The sequence below is a fragment of the Dromiciops gliroides genome, chromosome 3 (genome assembly GCF_019393635.1).
Source record: "Dromiciops gliroides isolate mDroGli1 chromosome 3, mDroGli1.pri, whole genome shotgun sequence".
NCBI lineage: Eukaryota > Metazoa > Chordata > Mammalia > Microbiotheria > Microbiotheriidae > Dromiciops > Dromiciops gliroides.
The window spans coordinates 623,377,251-623,393,514 of NC_057863.1; the positions used below are offsets into that span (position 1 = coordinate 623,377,251).

The 16,264-nt window shown below is 43.1% G+C and overlaps 1 protein-coding gene across 2 annotated transcripts in view; it reads right to left on the reverse strand.

Moving 5' to 3' along the window:
• DISP3 (dispatched RND transporter family member 3) overlaps nt 1–16,264 on the reverse strand; it is a 78,822-nt gene that overhangs the window by 19,336 nt on the left and 43,222 nt on the right. For both annotated transcript variants that reach the window (XM_043990553.1, XM_043990552.1), the window contains exons 4-9: nt 12,884–13,020; nt 6,433–6,567; nt 6,069–6,229; nt 4,849–4,988; nt 771–919; nt 245–406 (exon numbers count right to left, since the gene is read on the reverse strand). In XM_043990553.1, the coding sequence (XP_043846488.1) occupies nt 245–406; nt 771–919; nt 4,849–4,988; nt 6,069–6,229; nt 6,433–6,567; nt 12,884–13,020 (884 nt within the window). The remainder of the gene's footprint in view (nt 1–244; nt 407–770; nt 920–4,848; nt 4,989–6,068; nt 6,230–6,432; nt 6,568–12,883; nt 13,021–16,264) is intronic.

Genomic DNA, 16,264 nt, shown 5'->3' on the forward strand with positions numbered 1-16,264 from the left:
CAAACAGCCTGAGTTCACTGGGTAGAGCTGACTGAGAAGCTTTGAGGGACTGGTGCCGTTTTGTATGATGTCTAGGTGGGTAGGGCAGAGAGTGAAAGTTTTGAAAAAATGTCAATTACCCTAGAGGCTAGGGGACCAAAGTTCAAACACTTAATGGGACCCCCTACCAACCCACCTGTCTATACTTAAGCCTCAAAGTGTGATGGAGGGAGCTCAGAAGGAGCAGGGCAGGGGCCCTGCTTACCCACAATGACCCAGCGGCTCTTCACAGCTGACCACAATACCCAGTGGTGGAGAAGTTCTTGGAGCTGAGTGATGAGCTGGCCTCGGCTGCTCTTCTCCAGGGGATGCTGCAGATTCTCAGGGAGCACAGACACAAGGGGGACATCCCCTATCTCCAGAGTGACTGATGGAACAAAGGGGACAGCTTTTTCTGACTTAGAGCCCTGGAGAAAGGGTGGGGACATCCCCTCCAGAGGGCAGAATGCCTAGGGACTCCTGCCCCATCTTAAGAGAGAAGTGCTGATAGAGGTCTGGTTTCTAAGCATGTGCCCTTCTGCCCATGCATTGGGATCCCTAGAGAAGGGGACAGAGGATGGGGAGGATCTTTCACTGCAGGTGGAGACTTCAAATAATCTGAGGGTCAGGTGGGGCCCCAAGATGTCACCTTGTCCAGCTTCCTGCTTCCAGGTACATCAACCCAGAAACTAGGATATCTGCTAAGGATGGGAATAGGGGAGGCAGTGAGGGGTTTGGGAGGGGTATCTCACCTGGCTCCTCCTCCACATTCAATAGGGGGATATCATCATCCAGATAGGGCATAGGACCCTGGGCTGGACCAACCCCTGTTGGCTCCGGACTGATGAATAGGCCATCAGAGAGATGGAGTGAGCTCTTCCGGACACATTTCTGGTGGCAGCTATGGAAGGAAGGGTTCTCATGTAGTGTGTAGCAGTCACCATGTTCCCATGGCCTGGAGAGCTAGATCTGGATCCAGCTCAACCATCACACTGGGCTTCTTCTTAGCCTTTCCAGCACAAATTCTCACTGAAACTAACTAAGTACTCTTGATGGAACTGGGAATTGGTCCAGCCATTCTGGATAGCAACTTAGAACCAAGGCCAGAAAGTTACCAAATTATGCATGTAATTTGGTAGTAGCAATGTCACAATTAGGCCTATATTCTAAAGAAATCAAAGAAAGAAGAAAAGGACATATAGGTACAAAAATATTTATAGCAACTTTTTGTGTGGTGGCAAAGAACTGGAAACTAAGGAGCAGCCCATCACTTAAGGGATGGCTGAACAAATTATAATGGAATGGAACACTATTGTACTGTAAGAATTCAAACTTCAAATGAATGGCAGTTTAAAAGGAAACTGAGCAGACCTCTGTGAACTGATGCAGAGTGAAGCGAGCAGAAGCAGGAGGCCAGCATGTACAACGACAACAACACTGTAGAGCAAAACAACTTGGAAGACTATACTCTGATTAAGGCAATGAGAAATCATGAGATGAAGCATGTATCCCCTACCTCTTGTCATGGAGGCAATGGCCTTCAAGTGCAGACTGAGACATAACTTCATGGATATGATCAATGTGGGGATTTGTTTTGTTGGAAAATGTTTATTTGTCATAAAAGTTTTATTTTAAAAAATTATTTGATCAAGGGGTGGTGGGAGGGAGTAATGATAAATGTTTGTGAAAATAAAACCAAGCACATCTCAAGAAATCTGCAGAATGAACAATGGACCAGGAGACTGGAGGCTTGGGTTTGAGTCTTCTCTGGTCTTGTCATCCCCATCACTAGCCCCATACTCAGTCATTGTATATGTGATATGATCCTGGGCAGGCCACCTCAACCTGCCTGAGTTTCAGCTTCCTCAGCTGAGGAGTAAAGAATTTGGGCAAAATAATCTCTAAAAAACCTTTTCACTCTGATATTCTTGTTCTAAAGCCCCTACCATATAGTCCTTCTCTCCCAGCTCTGACATTCTATATTCTAAGTGACTTTTTAGTTTTTAACACACTGAGTTCCAGATCTGACACTCTCTGTTCTAAGTGTTCTAAGGTTCTTCCCAGTCTTGATATTCTATGATTTAGATGCTCTTTGTTTCTACTGCCTGATTTCTTTTGGGCTCAGTGAAAGTCCTTTCCATGACAAGCTTAAAGAGCTCTTGCCAGCCCTGCCTGTGGGGGATGGGGGCTCTGAAGCTCTGCTCAGGTTGGGGGTGATGAATGGGATTGCAGCCATTATTTCTGGGAAAGGTCATAGTAACCAACAGTCTCTCACATGGAAATAGCAAAAGCCACACAATCATTCTTTAGCTGTCATGGTCCCTACTGGCTCTAACACTGAGAAATATTCCTGAGATGGTGTTGGGGTAGTAGGGTATTGGAGGGGACAGGAGCTAGAGCTGGGCTCTATGTAGGGAAAGGTCCATAATATAGCCTAGACCACGGGTTACCAGGAGTGGGAAGGGTGTCATTCAGAGTGATACCCCTGGGACTGAGGACTTTTAAACTATGGCCATGTTCTGTCTCTGATGTCAAATGCTCAGCTAGAAACATTTGACAATTGGTTTAAGAGTAGGGGAAGGGGAAAATACTTAAGTGAACATTTCATACAGGTATGAGAGGTGAGAGAAGTAGAATGGTGATTCCAGGGATGTGGCTAAGGAAGCCATTCTAAGACATGTTAGACATTTGGCACATAGAATCATAGCACATTAGCCCAAATTCTTCCCTATGGCTATTCAAGCTCTCCCCCACCCGTGTTCTGTTTTACCCTACTCCTCTAACCTATTCCAATACTGCAGAAAGGGACAGTTTTATTTCTTCATTGCCTATTTTTGTTCATACAATTTCTTTTCCCCCCTTAGTTCTATAGCTAGCATTTTTACTATGACATTGAAAAATAACGGTGATAGGGGCAGCTAGGATAGAGCACTGGCCCTGGATTCAGGAGGACCTGAGTTCAAATCCGGCCTCAGACCCTTGACACTTACTAGATGTGTGACCCTGGGCAAATCACTTAACCCCAATTGCCTCACTAAAAAAAAAAAGGAAAGAAAAGAAAAAAAGAAAAATAATGGCGATAATGAACATCCTTGCTTTACCCTTGATCTTATTGAGAAGGCTTCTAATTTATTACAGATAATGCTTGCTGTTAGTTTTAGATAAATACTACTTCTCATTTTAAGAAAAGCTTCATTTACTACTAGGCTTTCTAGTGTTTTTGATAGGAATGGTGTTTTATTTGTCAAAAGTTTTTTCTGCATACAACAAACCTTAATAAATGTTTCTTGACTTGACATGTCTTTCCCTCCTGCTGGAGTGTAAGCTCCATGAAGATAGGGAAAATGTCTTATTCTCCCTTTTATTCTTCTGAACCCCAAGCACACAATAGGTACTTTATCAATCAGCAACAATCAGCAAAAATTTATTAAATACCTACTGTGTGCCAGGCACTATGCTAGACGCCAGGGTTAAAAATATAGAGAATAAAACAATCTCTGCTTCCAAAGAGATGCTGTTCTAAATCTTCATTAAATAAATGTTGGATAAAGCAAGACTGTAAACTCTCCTGCTAGACTGTAAGCTCCCAGAAGTCACACACTATGGTTATTCATTTTTGTGTCTCTTCTGGTGCTTTACATTTATTCACATATGTATAACTTGTAAGCTAGATTATTTGTGTGTGTGTGTGTGGGGGGGACAATGAGGGTTAAGTGACTTGCCCAGGGTCACACAGCTAGTAAGTGTCAAGTGTCTGAGGCTGGATTTGAACTCAGGTCCTCTTAAATCCAGGGCAAGTGCTTTATCCACTGTGCCACCAAGCTGCCCCTATAAGCTAGATTGTAAGCTCCCTGAGGACAGGGACTGTTTTGTTTTTGTCTTTGTATCCCCAGCACTTGGCACAGTGCCTGGCACACAGGATATGCTCAATGAATATGTGTTGATGTCCAAGATCAGACAGGATATATGTCTCCCCCGGGGTAGATGAACATAGGGTTGGGCACATTGCTGGGGCTTTGTAAAGGCTCCATTCAAATGCTCAGACTTGGCTAGAGCTGGAGCAAATCCATCAGAAGGGGAGAAGCCTTCTGGTTGGTTGGAGAGATGGACGTCCTCACACCCAACATTCCATTAACATTTATTAAGGATTACTCTGTGTGAGGCACTGTGCTAGGCATTGGGAAAACAAAACCAAAATCAAACAATCTCTGCCCTCAAAGAGCTTACATTCTTCTGAACATGATACAATATCTTATGTGCATTAACGAATAAATAAATACAAAATATAAATATAAAATACGGAATAAGACAAGGTTATTCATTTTAACGAGCAGTGGCAGCTAACACCTGGGCAGCACTGGAAATGTCACATATAGAAGGTGGCACCTGCGCTGGGCTTTGAAAAATCTAGCAATTCTACAAGGTGGAAAGTGTAATCTAGTCATACAAAAGCATGGAGGCAGGGGACAGCTAGTAGTCCAGTTTGATGGGAAGGGAGTATGAGTGATAGCATCTGGGGGCACTTTAGTGCACAGAGTGCTGAGCCCGGACTCAGGAAGGCTTGAGTTCAAATGTACCCCAGACCTTTATAATTGTGTGAACTAGGCAAGTCTCTTAGCCTCTGTTGGCCTTCTTTTCCTCGCCTATAAAATGAAGATGACAATAGCACCCACCTCCCAAAGTTGTGAAAACCAAATGAGATAATTGTGAAGTACTTAGCATATTGCTAAGTGTAGGCACTATATAAATGTATAAACCAGCATATCAGCATCACCATTATTGTTGTTATTAAATTTTCATTGTTGCCGTTGATCATGACCCTGGCCTCACCTTGTCTGGCAGGAGCTCTCCAATGGGGCCACATAGAGGTTCCAGATTCCTAGGGCAGCAGGCATTGTGAATAGCACTGCCAGCCAGCAGCAGGACACAATGAGGGACATGAACAAGCCAAAATCATGAACAGCTGGAATCTGCAATGGGAGAGGGACCAGTAAGACCTGGGTCCTAGGAAGGCTACTTTGGTGCCCAAACATGCCCTAGGTAGAAGGTAGAGCAGAATCCTCTGGCATGAAGCCATCTCTTGGAGTCCCACAGCCCAGCCTCCAGCTCCTCTCCCTTTACTGGGAGGGACCTCAGAGGTTACCAAGTCCAACCCAAACTGATAAATCCAAGTGGTCACCTCCAAGAAGAGAGAACCCCAATCTCCCAGGGTAGCGGGTTCCTTTTTCAAACTGCTTTAATCATTAGGAAGTTTTTTCTGACATTAAGTATAAGCTGCCTCTCTATAATTTCCATCCATTCCTCCTCTTTCTGTCCTCTAGAGTCAAGCAAAACAAAGCTGATCCCCCTATCCTCACAAGAGCCCTTCAAATACTTGAAGACAGTGATAAGTTTCTTCTAAGTCTTATCTCATCTGGGCTAAACATGAACAATTCCTTCAAATGATCCTCATCTGGTCAGTGCTGGTGACCTTCTCCAGACCTTTTTGAACTTGTCCATGCACCTTATAAAATGTGTCTCCCAGAACTGAGCCCAGTGTTCCAGACATATTCTGACCAGGGCAAAGTACAGCAAGGCTATCATCTCCCTAGTCCTGGATGCTCTGTCTTTCTGGATGCCTCCTGAGATCATGTTAATTAAGGGTGGCCTTGGCTGTATTCTGACAACAGCAATGTGCATGGAGGTGAACATTCATGCCAGTGTAGCCCAGATACCCCTGACCCTGGAAAAAATGTGAGAAAAGGATACAGGAATATAAAAGCAGGGAAGGGAGGCAATATAAGTTTCATAGAAACTAGAAGCAAGGTAGAGAATGTTGGTAGTGGGCATGTTGGCTTCTAGAGTTTGTGGGGAGGTCAAGGTGGGTGTGGAGAGGAGAGAAGGCATATACAAGGGGCCATGGATAAGCCACCCTACAAATGAAAGGACGTTGATGATCTAAGCTGGTCCTAAGAGTAGAGACGGCTCCCAGGAGCCAGAGAGGATTTGTGTCTGCTCAGGGTAGAGCGGAGGCCAGGGGTCTTTCTGGGCAGGAAGCACAGGCCGCCCACCTGGGAGAAGATGTTGGCCGCATACGCGGCGGCAGTGGTCAGGGAAGTGAAGAAGGTGGCCTTGCCCGCGGTCTGGACGGTGTGGATCATGCGCAGCTGTGGATCCTCCAGGTGGGCGGCCTGGCGGTAGGTGTTGATGAAGACAAAGACGTCATCCACACCTATAAGAGGCCACCCAGGCGAGGGGGGAGTTAGAGGTGCCCACTGTGCCCATAGCCACCTGACTCACCCAACGCACTGGCAACTGCCACCCTCTGATGAAGATGCAAAGAGAGGACACCACCAGACCCTCCACTTCCCCCCCAGAAGTTCATGAGAAGCGGGAGGGGCGCGAAGTCACCCACCACAGCCTTAGCCAACTCACCGATGCCCACAATGACAAAGGCAGCCACCCCATTGAGGATTCCCAGGTACTGGATTCCAAAAACAACATGGTAGAGGAACAAGGCAACCAGGCAGCTCAGGCCAATGCTGGCGATCCCAAAGAAAGACAGGAACACTGCAGAGAGGAACAGGTGGAGGGAGGGAAAGACAGGAGGACTAGCTGCTGGGGAGGTGTTCAATACACTCTGTTTCCATGGGCCCCAGAGACAAGCACTGGAATAGACAAAAACTACCCATTGGAAAATGGAGCCGAGTCTCCAGCTATCTTACAGGGGAAATCACCCTTCAGGATTAGAATCTCCCACCTTTTGGCAGCTTTCATTAACTCTGTGAGTTAGGTCAAGAACTCCACATCTCAGCCTCAGTTCCCTTCTCTGTAAAAGGTGGGGATTGTACTAGATGACCTTTGAAGGCTCTTCCAAGTCCAAAGATCTTAGATGTTAATTTACAGGAAGCTGATCCCACCTAAGTAAGAATCAGGAAACTTCCAAGAATGTGGAAAATATAGCCAACCATTATTCCCCCAGTAGAGTCCAAATAATCCCACACCCATATTAGTTGGAATATGTCAGTCAGTGCATTTTTATTATTATCATCTTTTCTCATCATTCTTGATGGGGATTCTCTATCTTGCTATTCTTCTTTTTAAATTTAATGTTCTATGGGCTATTGCATAGGTGAATAAAAGATCACTTTCTGTAATTCAATATTAGTACTAGGAATGGAAGCTCATCTCCATTCATGGCTTTCAGGTAGTCCAATGATTCTTAAATTATCTCTCCTTGATCTTTTTTTTCCAGATCAGTTGTTTTTCCTATGAGATATTTCATGTTTTCTTCTTTTTTTTCAGTTTTTTGACTTTCAAAATTTTTCTTGATGTCTTGTGGATTCATTAGCTTCCATCGGATAATTCTAATTTTCCAAGAGTTATTTTCTTCAGTAAGGTTTTGTACCTCTTTTTTTCCAATCTGTTGATTACTTTTTCATGTTATAGTGGCTGGAATTTAACAAAGAGCAGACTGAGACAATTTTCTAAGCAATGTATCCTTTATTAGCAGGAGCATCCAAAGGGGTTTTATGATTAGCCTCCATTTGTGCTAAATACCCAGAGTGAGGGCCAACAACATCTTTTATACCTAAGTATACCTTTCTTCTGATTGGTCTGACAGTACATCATTTGGACCCCCACCCATCACCCTTGGCAAACAAAAGGCAACCCTGACTGGTAGATATTTTAATGAGGAGTAAATTAATAGTTCTCAGCTCCTCCCCAATGTTAGGGGGTTGGGCTAATCCTTAAACTCAATCTGCAGCTAAGAAAAGGGGGCTGGTTTTCAGACATGGCTGATCATATTCCTCTCTGACACCTAAGGAATGCTAGCTATTCCAAGAGAGATGACTGCCTCCAGCAATCTTGGTTAGAAAAATATAAGCCATCTCAACCAGGTTTTACTGGCTTGGCCTCCCTTTTTATAGACCAGGTCACCCCAAATTCTGATTAAGAGTGGCAAGGACACGAGTGATCCCCCTGGGTGGAGACCTTGGCTCAAGCTAGCTTTTTTTATGGGATAAACAAAAGCAAGGGTCCTCACCCAGGCAGATACCTTGAGGGTTGGGAGTAATTATATTTCTCAGGCAATTTGGTCTGGGAGAGGTCTCTTTTGAGGTAGGCTAAAAGATGAGGGTTTGCCAGAAAAGGATATATCACAGATTAATATTAAATATTCAATGATATAGCATAATATTAATTTTCCTCAATATCTTTCTTCCCTAGTTCCTGCATCTTTTCCCATTCTTTCCTCAACTGCTTTTACTTGGTTTTAAAAATCACTTTAGCTCCTTTTTAAAAAACTCTTCCTTTACCTCCTCTAGGAATTCTTTTTTTTTTTTTCCTCTAGGAATTCTTGTTGGACTTGTGTCCAATCTGCATTTATCTTTTAGGCTTCACTGGTAAATGTTCTTTTTTCTTTTTCTTTTTTTGTTTGTGGAGTTTTTTGTTGTTTTTTTTTTTGCGGGGCAATGAGGGTTAAGTGACTTGCCCATGGTCACACAGCTAGCAAGTGTTAAGTGTCTGAGGCCAGATTTGAACTCAGGTCCTCCTGAATCCAGGTCCGGTGTTTTATCCACTGTGTCACTTAGCTGCCCCTGGTAAATGTTCTTGAGTCATTCTCTTCTGTGTTTGTGTCTTGAGTTTCATTGTCTTCATAATATATCTTTGTGGTCAGGTTCTTTCTTGATCATTCATTTTTTTCAGCCTGCTTCTTAACTTTAGACTTTGTGGTATTGCTGGTTCTGCACCCTTCTATAGTGAGGGGAATGTTTGTCCTGAATTTCTGTTCTCTTGTGTCCTGTTGCTGCTTCATAGCTTATGGTGGGGGCCTGTAAACTTTCAATGCTCCCAAAGTGAGGATGGGGAGGTTCACGGGTGGGTCTGTTCTACAAGTTCCTGACACCTATCAGTTTATTTCTAGTTGGGAGTTTCAGAAAGCTACTATTTGATTTAGCCACTATTGGCCTTCTGGGAGGCTCTCTGGATCCAGAACAATGGAACTTCTGGCTCCCTTTTGGTCTGGGATGTATAGTCCCTAGAATTAGAGCCACACAGATACCATATATTTCCCTGAACTTGTTCCTTGCTCAATACAAAGCTAGGGACAATGTTCATGACCATTTCTCTCCACCTTGGACCTGTGACCTGGGAGTGGGTGGTGGGTGACAGAGATGCTAGTTGGCACATGTTCCTACATCTAGCACTTGCTTAGAAATCCCCTGGGATCTCTTTCTGGTGCCCTGTTGGCCCTCTCTCAGTCCCTGGGTGATAGAATGCTCCCTACCATAGTGCATGTCTGTCAAACTCCGTCTACCATGTCTATAGACCTCTCTCTCTCTGTCTCCCTAAACTGAAATAGCCTAAAAAAATCATTTGCTGTGACTTCTTTGCTTTCCCAATCAGATTTCAGTCAGGTACAGTCTCCAGATCTTTGCTGAGGAGGGGGAGAACTAGATTGTTTTGTTTTTTTGAGAACTAGATTCTAATGCTTCCTCTCACTCTGCCATCTTGGCTTTGTCCTTTAAGCTCATCTCTGTAGGCTTCCTGAATTCCTTTATATTTTTTAAGCTTTTCATTATAAGTAGCTTGAAAAACATGAGAATATGGTATGGCACACCTATTAAAAATGCTGCTCGAGTTTTTGTGGATCAATGTTCTATCTGGGCAACTGGGGGCAACATATCAGTCTGTGGTGATGGCACAGTTCCAGGACAGTTTATTGGTTGAGTTCTGTTTAGTGGCTGAATTAAAGCTATTTTGAGGTTTATATTTATAGAAGAAGGCTTTGTCATCTGTTTGTCTGTGAAAGATATTGAGCTTTTGTTTTATAATTCTACGTACCTGCTCATGCCTTGCAAGGCTTTTGGTAGGTGCTAAATTTTGACAGCCTTCGTGATGTGTTGCAGTTTCTATTGTTTCCTTGCATCAATTGCATCAATCTACATTGATCAGTATGCATGATCAGTATGCTTCTTAGGGATAATCCTTCTGTAATTTCTACTGGCAATGGACTCTTCCTGAATTGCTCTTGTAAGCTGCTCCATTTCCACAAAGAAATCCGCGTGACTCAGTCATTTGTTCCATGCTTCTTGGGTGACATATTGTTGGCTGAGTTCATGCAGATGTCGCCCATGGAGGGCCTGTTGATTCCACTTTTGGATCTTAGCCATTTCACAGTCTCCCTCTGGAGGTGTGCTACTTTCAGTTCCATTTGACAAATCCAATGGCATGTACCTTTTATCAGTCTTCACTATTGCTTGGTGAAGAGATAGCTGCTTGTTCCACAAGTGTTTCTGTAGGCTTGGTTGTTTTTTTTTTAAACCTATTTATCATGTGCTCTGAGTGACTATCAATCCTCTTTGCCTTTTTGGCAAGAAGTATTTATCTTTCTATGGCTGCCTTAGGATGATGGGCCCTGTGTTTTGTTAGTATTCTGAGGGGCTTTGTTAAGATGCTTTTATCATTAGTATAATTATCATCATCATTATATGATAACTTGGGCCAGACTCCTGACTTCACTGGTATAGGGAACTTATCATAAGGAATACTGATGGATAACTGTTCTTCACCCTTAGAAAGTGGCCTAGGGCACTGAGACATTAAATGACTTGTAAATATGTGTCAAAGACTGCATTTGAACCCAGGTCCTGTTGACTACAAGGTCACATTTCTACATACTATGCCATCTTGCCATTCATCTATATTATCATCAGTAATTATTATATATTGTTATATCATTGTAATGTAATAATAATAATTGCCATTTTATACCACTTTGGTTTAGTTGGTAGCTGGGTGGCACAGAGGATAGAACACTAGGACTAGAGTCAGGAAGACCTGAGTTCAAATCCGACCTCAGACACTTAGTAGTTATGTGACCCTGAGCAAGTCACTTAACATCTGTTTGCCTGAGTTTCCTTATCTGTAAAATTGGGATAATAATAGCACCTACCTTCCAGGGTTGTTGTAGTGATCAAGTGAGATAATAATTGTAAAGTACTTAGCACAGTGCCTGGTACATAGTAAGCACTAAATAAATATTCTCTCTCTCTTCCTCCTCCTCCTCCTCCTCCTCCTCCTCCTCCTCCTCCTCCTTCTCCTCCTTCTCCTCCTCGAAGGTTTAAAGGCAATACTCTACAAGCCTTAAGTCCTACATAATGGGGAACTACTTACTATCATCACAAAGGGCTTTCTTCTCAGGCAGGTAGTGCATATATTATTACTGCAACTTTTTTAGAAAGGAAACTAGAGTTTAATGAAGGTAATCAACTTACTCCAAGTCATAGAGCTGGTGAATGTCAGTGCCCGGAATCAAATCCATCTCTCCCTATGACTTTCTGGTATACTTTGCTGCTTCTAACTGAGGTATCCACTAAGTTTGGGGATGATTATTTCTGATTTGGGCTGCAGTTAAATTTCAGTCTACCAGGTCCTCAGACAGCTGGGGACCTGGAGAAAAGTCCCAGGGTAGAAAATTGTCCACAGACAATACACACAGTGCAATAACCCCAAAGTAGATAGTGGACAGTTCCTGTAAAGTGATATGGGGATTGGAATAGGCAGATGCTATATCAGATCACAGATGGCTCAGTGGATAGAATGCTGGGCCTAGAGTCAGGTAGACCTGAGTTCAAATCTGACTTCAGACACCTACTGGTTGTATGACTCTGGGCAAGTCACTTCACCTCTGTTTGCCTTAATCCAGTAGAGAAGGAAATGGCAAAACACTATCTTTGCCAAGAAAACCCCATGGACAGCATGGGGTCACAAAGAGTTGAACACAATTAAACAACAACATATCAGATCAACAAGGGTCCAGTGGAAGAGGTAGAAAAGAATCAAAGTCCTGAGGATCAGAACTTTAGAACTAGAAAGTACCTTAGACACCATTGAATTATAGGATTTTCAAGAGGAGGAAGCACTCATTTTTTAGGACACAGAATGTCAGAGCCTGAAGGGACCTTAGAACATAGAATGTCATACCTGGAAAGGAACAAAATGGCAGAACTAGAAAGGACCACATAGTCATAGACTATAAGAGCTGGAAGGGTCTTTACTTAAAACAGAAAATGGCAGGATTTTAGGGCTGGAAAGGACCTAAGAAGTGCCTCATTTTACAGAGGGTTTTGGGTGGGAGGAGTAAGGTGGAGAGAAGAGATCTCTAAAATAATTCAAGTTTTGAAAGTACTTTTGCATTTTTTTTTGCACTTCTGTGAGGCAGGCAATGCCAGCATCAATATCTTTGTTACATAGATAGGAACCTGAAACTCACAGAGGTGGACAATCTGGCCAGAGGTCATATAACTGGGAAGGGACTGGACGAAGCCGGAATTTGAACTTTGGTCTGCTCCAAGTCAAATGCTCTTTTCATTGTAACATTTTGGTTCTCTATAACATTTTAGGGAAATCATGGCGGACAACTGCATTCTTCCCTGTTGGAGTCCCCATTGGAGATGGAATGTATATACAGTTTTTAGACTTTATTTTTATTTCATTATTTATTTGTCATTTATAGTTATAATGACTTAGAGACATCATCAAGTTTGATCCTCAAACTTGTGCAGTAGGTGTTATTATTTTTCTCATTTGACAGATAGGGAAACAGAGGCATGAATAAGTTAAGTAACTTGCCCAGGGTCATAGAACTAGTATGTCTCAAAGATGAGGTTGGAAATAAAAATTTCCTAACTCTAAACCCAATACTCTCCCCACCATACTAAGCCACCAGCCCAATTATATGACCCATTTTGGTTGTGCTGGTGAAAAGAGATTTATTCCAGAGGGAATAAAACTTTGTAGACCAGATGGGATGTTCTATCACCTAGGAGCAGATGACAGGAGGTGAGGCCCATATGGGGAAGTAGGTAGAGGTGAATCCTACCTGAGCATGAGGTGAGGATATAGACCAGGGCAGCGATGCAGCTGCTGCTGATGAAGGCCAGGAGCATGTCATTGTTGAAGGTCCTACGTACCTCATAGTCAAAGAGATCTGTGCCCCCATATAGGACTTGGACTTTGCTGGAGGGAGAAAAAAAGATCTTAAGGAAGCAGAAGCTGGAACTGGCCATCATTACATGGAAGAGAGCACCCAATTATTCCACATCATAGAGAACCAGGGAACTGCTCCAACCACTCCCTACCTTGTTCTGCCCTCTCCTCCAGTGACCCCCCCAATCTCCCTCCCTATCCAATTCTGGAATTATAATCAAATTAAAGCTGCCATTTCTCCGGGATGGGGCATGTCAATCTCTCCCCTTATGGCTGCATTCATCATCTCTCTAAGTTTCAGACTGAAGTGCCCCTCCTTGGCCAACACCCCCTATCCATGTTGTCTCTCTCCCTTTGGAATGTAATCTCCTTGAGATCAGGAACTGATTTCACTATTTTACTTGTATTTTTAGCACTTAGGACAGTGTTTGGCATGTAGTAAGTGCTAAATAAATGCATTTCCTCTATGCCCAAAGGGCTATAAAACTGTGCATACCCTTTGATCCAGCAATACCACTGCTAGGTTTATATCCCAAAGACATTCCCTCAAAATAGAAAAAGACCTATTTGTACAAAAATATTTATAGCAGCTCTTTTTGTGGTGGCTAAGAACTGGAAATCAAAGGGATGCGCATCAACTGGGGAATGGCTAAACGAGCTGTGTTATATGATGGTGATGGAATACTATTGTGCTATAAGAAATGACAAGCAAGATGATTTCAGAAAGGCCTGGAAAGATTTATATGAACTGATGTATAGTGAAGTGAACAGAACCAGGAGAATATTGTGCACAGTAACAGCAATACTATTTGATGAAGAACTGTGAATGACTTAATTATTCTCAGCAATACAATGATTTAAGACAATCCCAAAGGACCAATGATGAAACATAACATCCACCTCCCAAGAGGAACTGATGTTGTTTGAACACAGACTGAAGCATGCTGTTTTTCACTTTCATTTCCCCCTTTTATTCATGTTTTCTTATACAAAATGACTAATATAGTAATGTTCTACATAATTGCACATGTATAACTTATTTCTGATAGCCTACTACCTCAGGGAGGGGGGAAAGGAGGGATAGAATTTGGAACTCAAAACTTTAAATAAAAATGTTTATTATAATTAATAAAATGTATTTCCTGTCTTCTTTCCTTCTTTTTTCCTTTCTCCCCTTTCTTTCCTTCCCTCCCTTCTTCTCTCCTTCCCTTCCTTTGTTCTTTTCTTCCTTCCTTCCTCCCTCCCTCCCTCCCTCCCTCCTTTCCTTCCTCCCTCACTGCCTTCCTCCCTTCCTTAGGTTGGGCACTACACTATGATTTATCCATGGCAAACATTTCCATCTAAACTGAATTACCCCTGTTGGGACATTTACTTCTGACTCTCACACTGCTAGCTAGCTTAAACCACCACTAACAACAATGCAGAGCATTTCAAAAGACAATTCATGGATTTGTCTAGGCTGTTCCTCATATCTAGAATAGACTCTGTCCTTCCTCATCTTTCTGCCTGTTAACAACCTTCCCTTCCTTCAGGCCCAACTCAGGGGCTGCCTCTTCCAGGAAGCATTCTCTGATCACCATCACTGGAAGCCTTCTCTCCTTCCTTGAATCTCTCAGGTCTCTTTATCTGAGCTCACATTTACCCTTATCCCATGTTGCCTCTTATCACAGTTAATTGGGAATGTTTCTTCACACTACTGTGTAAGCTCATTGAGGGCAGGGACCTTGGTATGTTCATTTCCATATCTCCATAGTACCTAGCACAGAACCTTGCACATAGTGGGTGCTTAATCAGTACTTGGTGAATGAATGAAGCTTTGAATCACCCAGGCCACTGCTTCTCTACATTGGCATAAAATATGAAGACTTGGCTATAATTTTCCATCAGTCAGAAGAGTGGGATAGATAAACATTTCAAATGCGAGGGTAGGGACACCCCAGAAAATCATAGATAGGTGCTCCCCCTGAAACCAATGGGTTTAGTGCCCAATGGTTAGGGTAACAGCGGGTGAGGGTAGTAATATTCTCTGGACCTTTTGGGGAGGGAGCAGAGGATTCTGGCTGCTTTGCCCCATGTTAAAACCCCTTATGTATCATCCTGGTGTTGGGGACCAAAGAGTCATTCACTCATTCAACCAATCAACAAGCACTTAGGAACTGTCACAATATGCAAAGCCTTATTAAAGGGTACACAGGGAAAAAAACAATCCCTGCCCTCCAGGGGCTTCCATTCTCCTGGGATTCTGGGTTTAAAGTTGCAGGTATCTTAAAGATCAGTTAGTCCAACCCTTTCATTTTACATATGAAGAAACTGAGGCCCAGAGAGAAAAAATGAAGACATTATGTTGGGCATTACATTGCACCACTGGGTTTCAAACCTAAGACTGCTCTCTCTAAAGGAAACACTCCTGCCTCCCAATAACATGGCAGACACTGAAGTATTGAGAAGAGTTTAGGTGAAAATGGTGGGGATGAGGAAGAGGAAGCTATGGAAGCAAGAGAATGGGCTAGATCATACAACCATAGGTCTTGGAGCTAGAAGGGACCTCAGAGATTATCCAGCCAAACCCCTTTTATCTATCTATCTATCTATCTATCTATCTATCTATCTATCTATCTATCTATCTATCTATCTATCTATCTATCTATCTACCTGTCTGTCTGTCTGTCTCTCTGTCCGTCTGTCTATCTATCTATCTGTTTGTTTAATTATTTAATTATGTATTTTAGTGAGGCAATTGGGATTGAGTGATTTGCTCAGGGTCACACACCTAGTGTTAAGTGTCTGAGGCTGGATTTGAACTCAGGCACTTCTGACTCCAGGGCCGGTGCTCTATCCACTGCGCCACCTAGCTGTCCTTCAAACCCCTTTTATTTAACAGATGGGGATTCAGAGGGCCAAAGAGATCAAGATGTACAAGGTCATCTGGGTAGTGGGTGGTATTTGAACCCAGGTCCCGTGACCCCCAAATCCATTAGTCTTTCCACTGGGCCACCCCTTCCAGCTTATTGCTTCCAATAGCCCTGAAGAGGAAGAGAGGATATAGGGTGGGATAAGGCTGTCACATTTCTCTGGAGAGACATTTCCAAGCAATCCTAGAAACTCCAGGAACAAGTGAAGGGAAAGGAGAGAAGGAGGAGGGAGAAGACTCAGTAAATTATCCTCCCTGCCACCTCCTTGCCTATGGATGGACGTTAATGGAGTTCTTGTGTCTGTAAACAATCCAGCAACCTCCATGGCCAATTCTATCTGGAATCTTAATCATTGCTGGTTC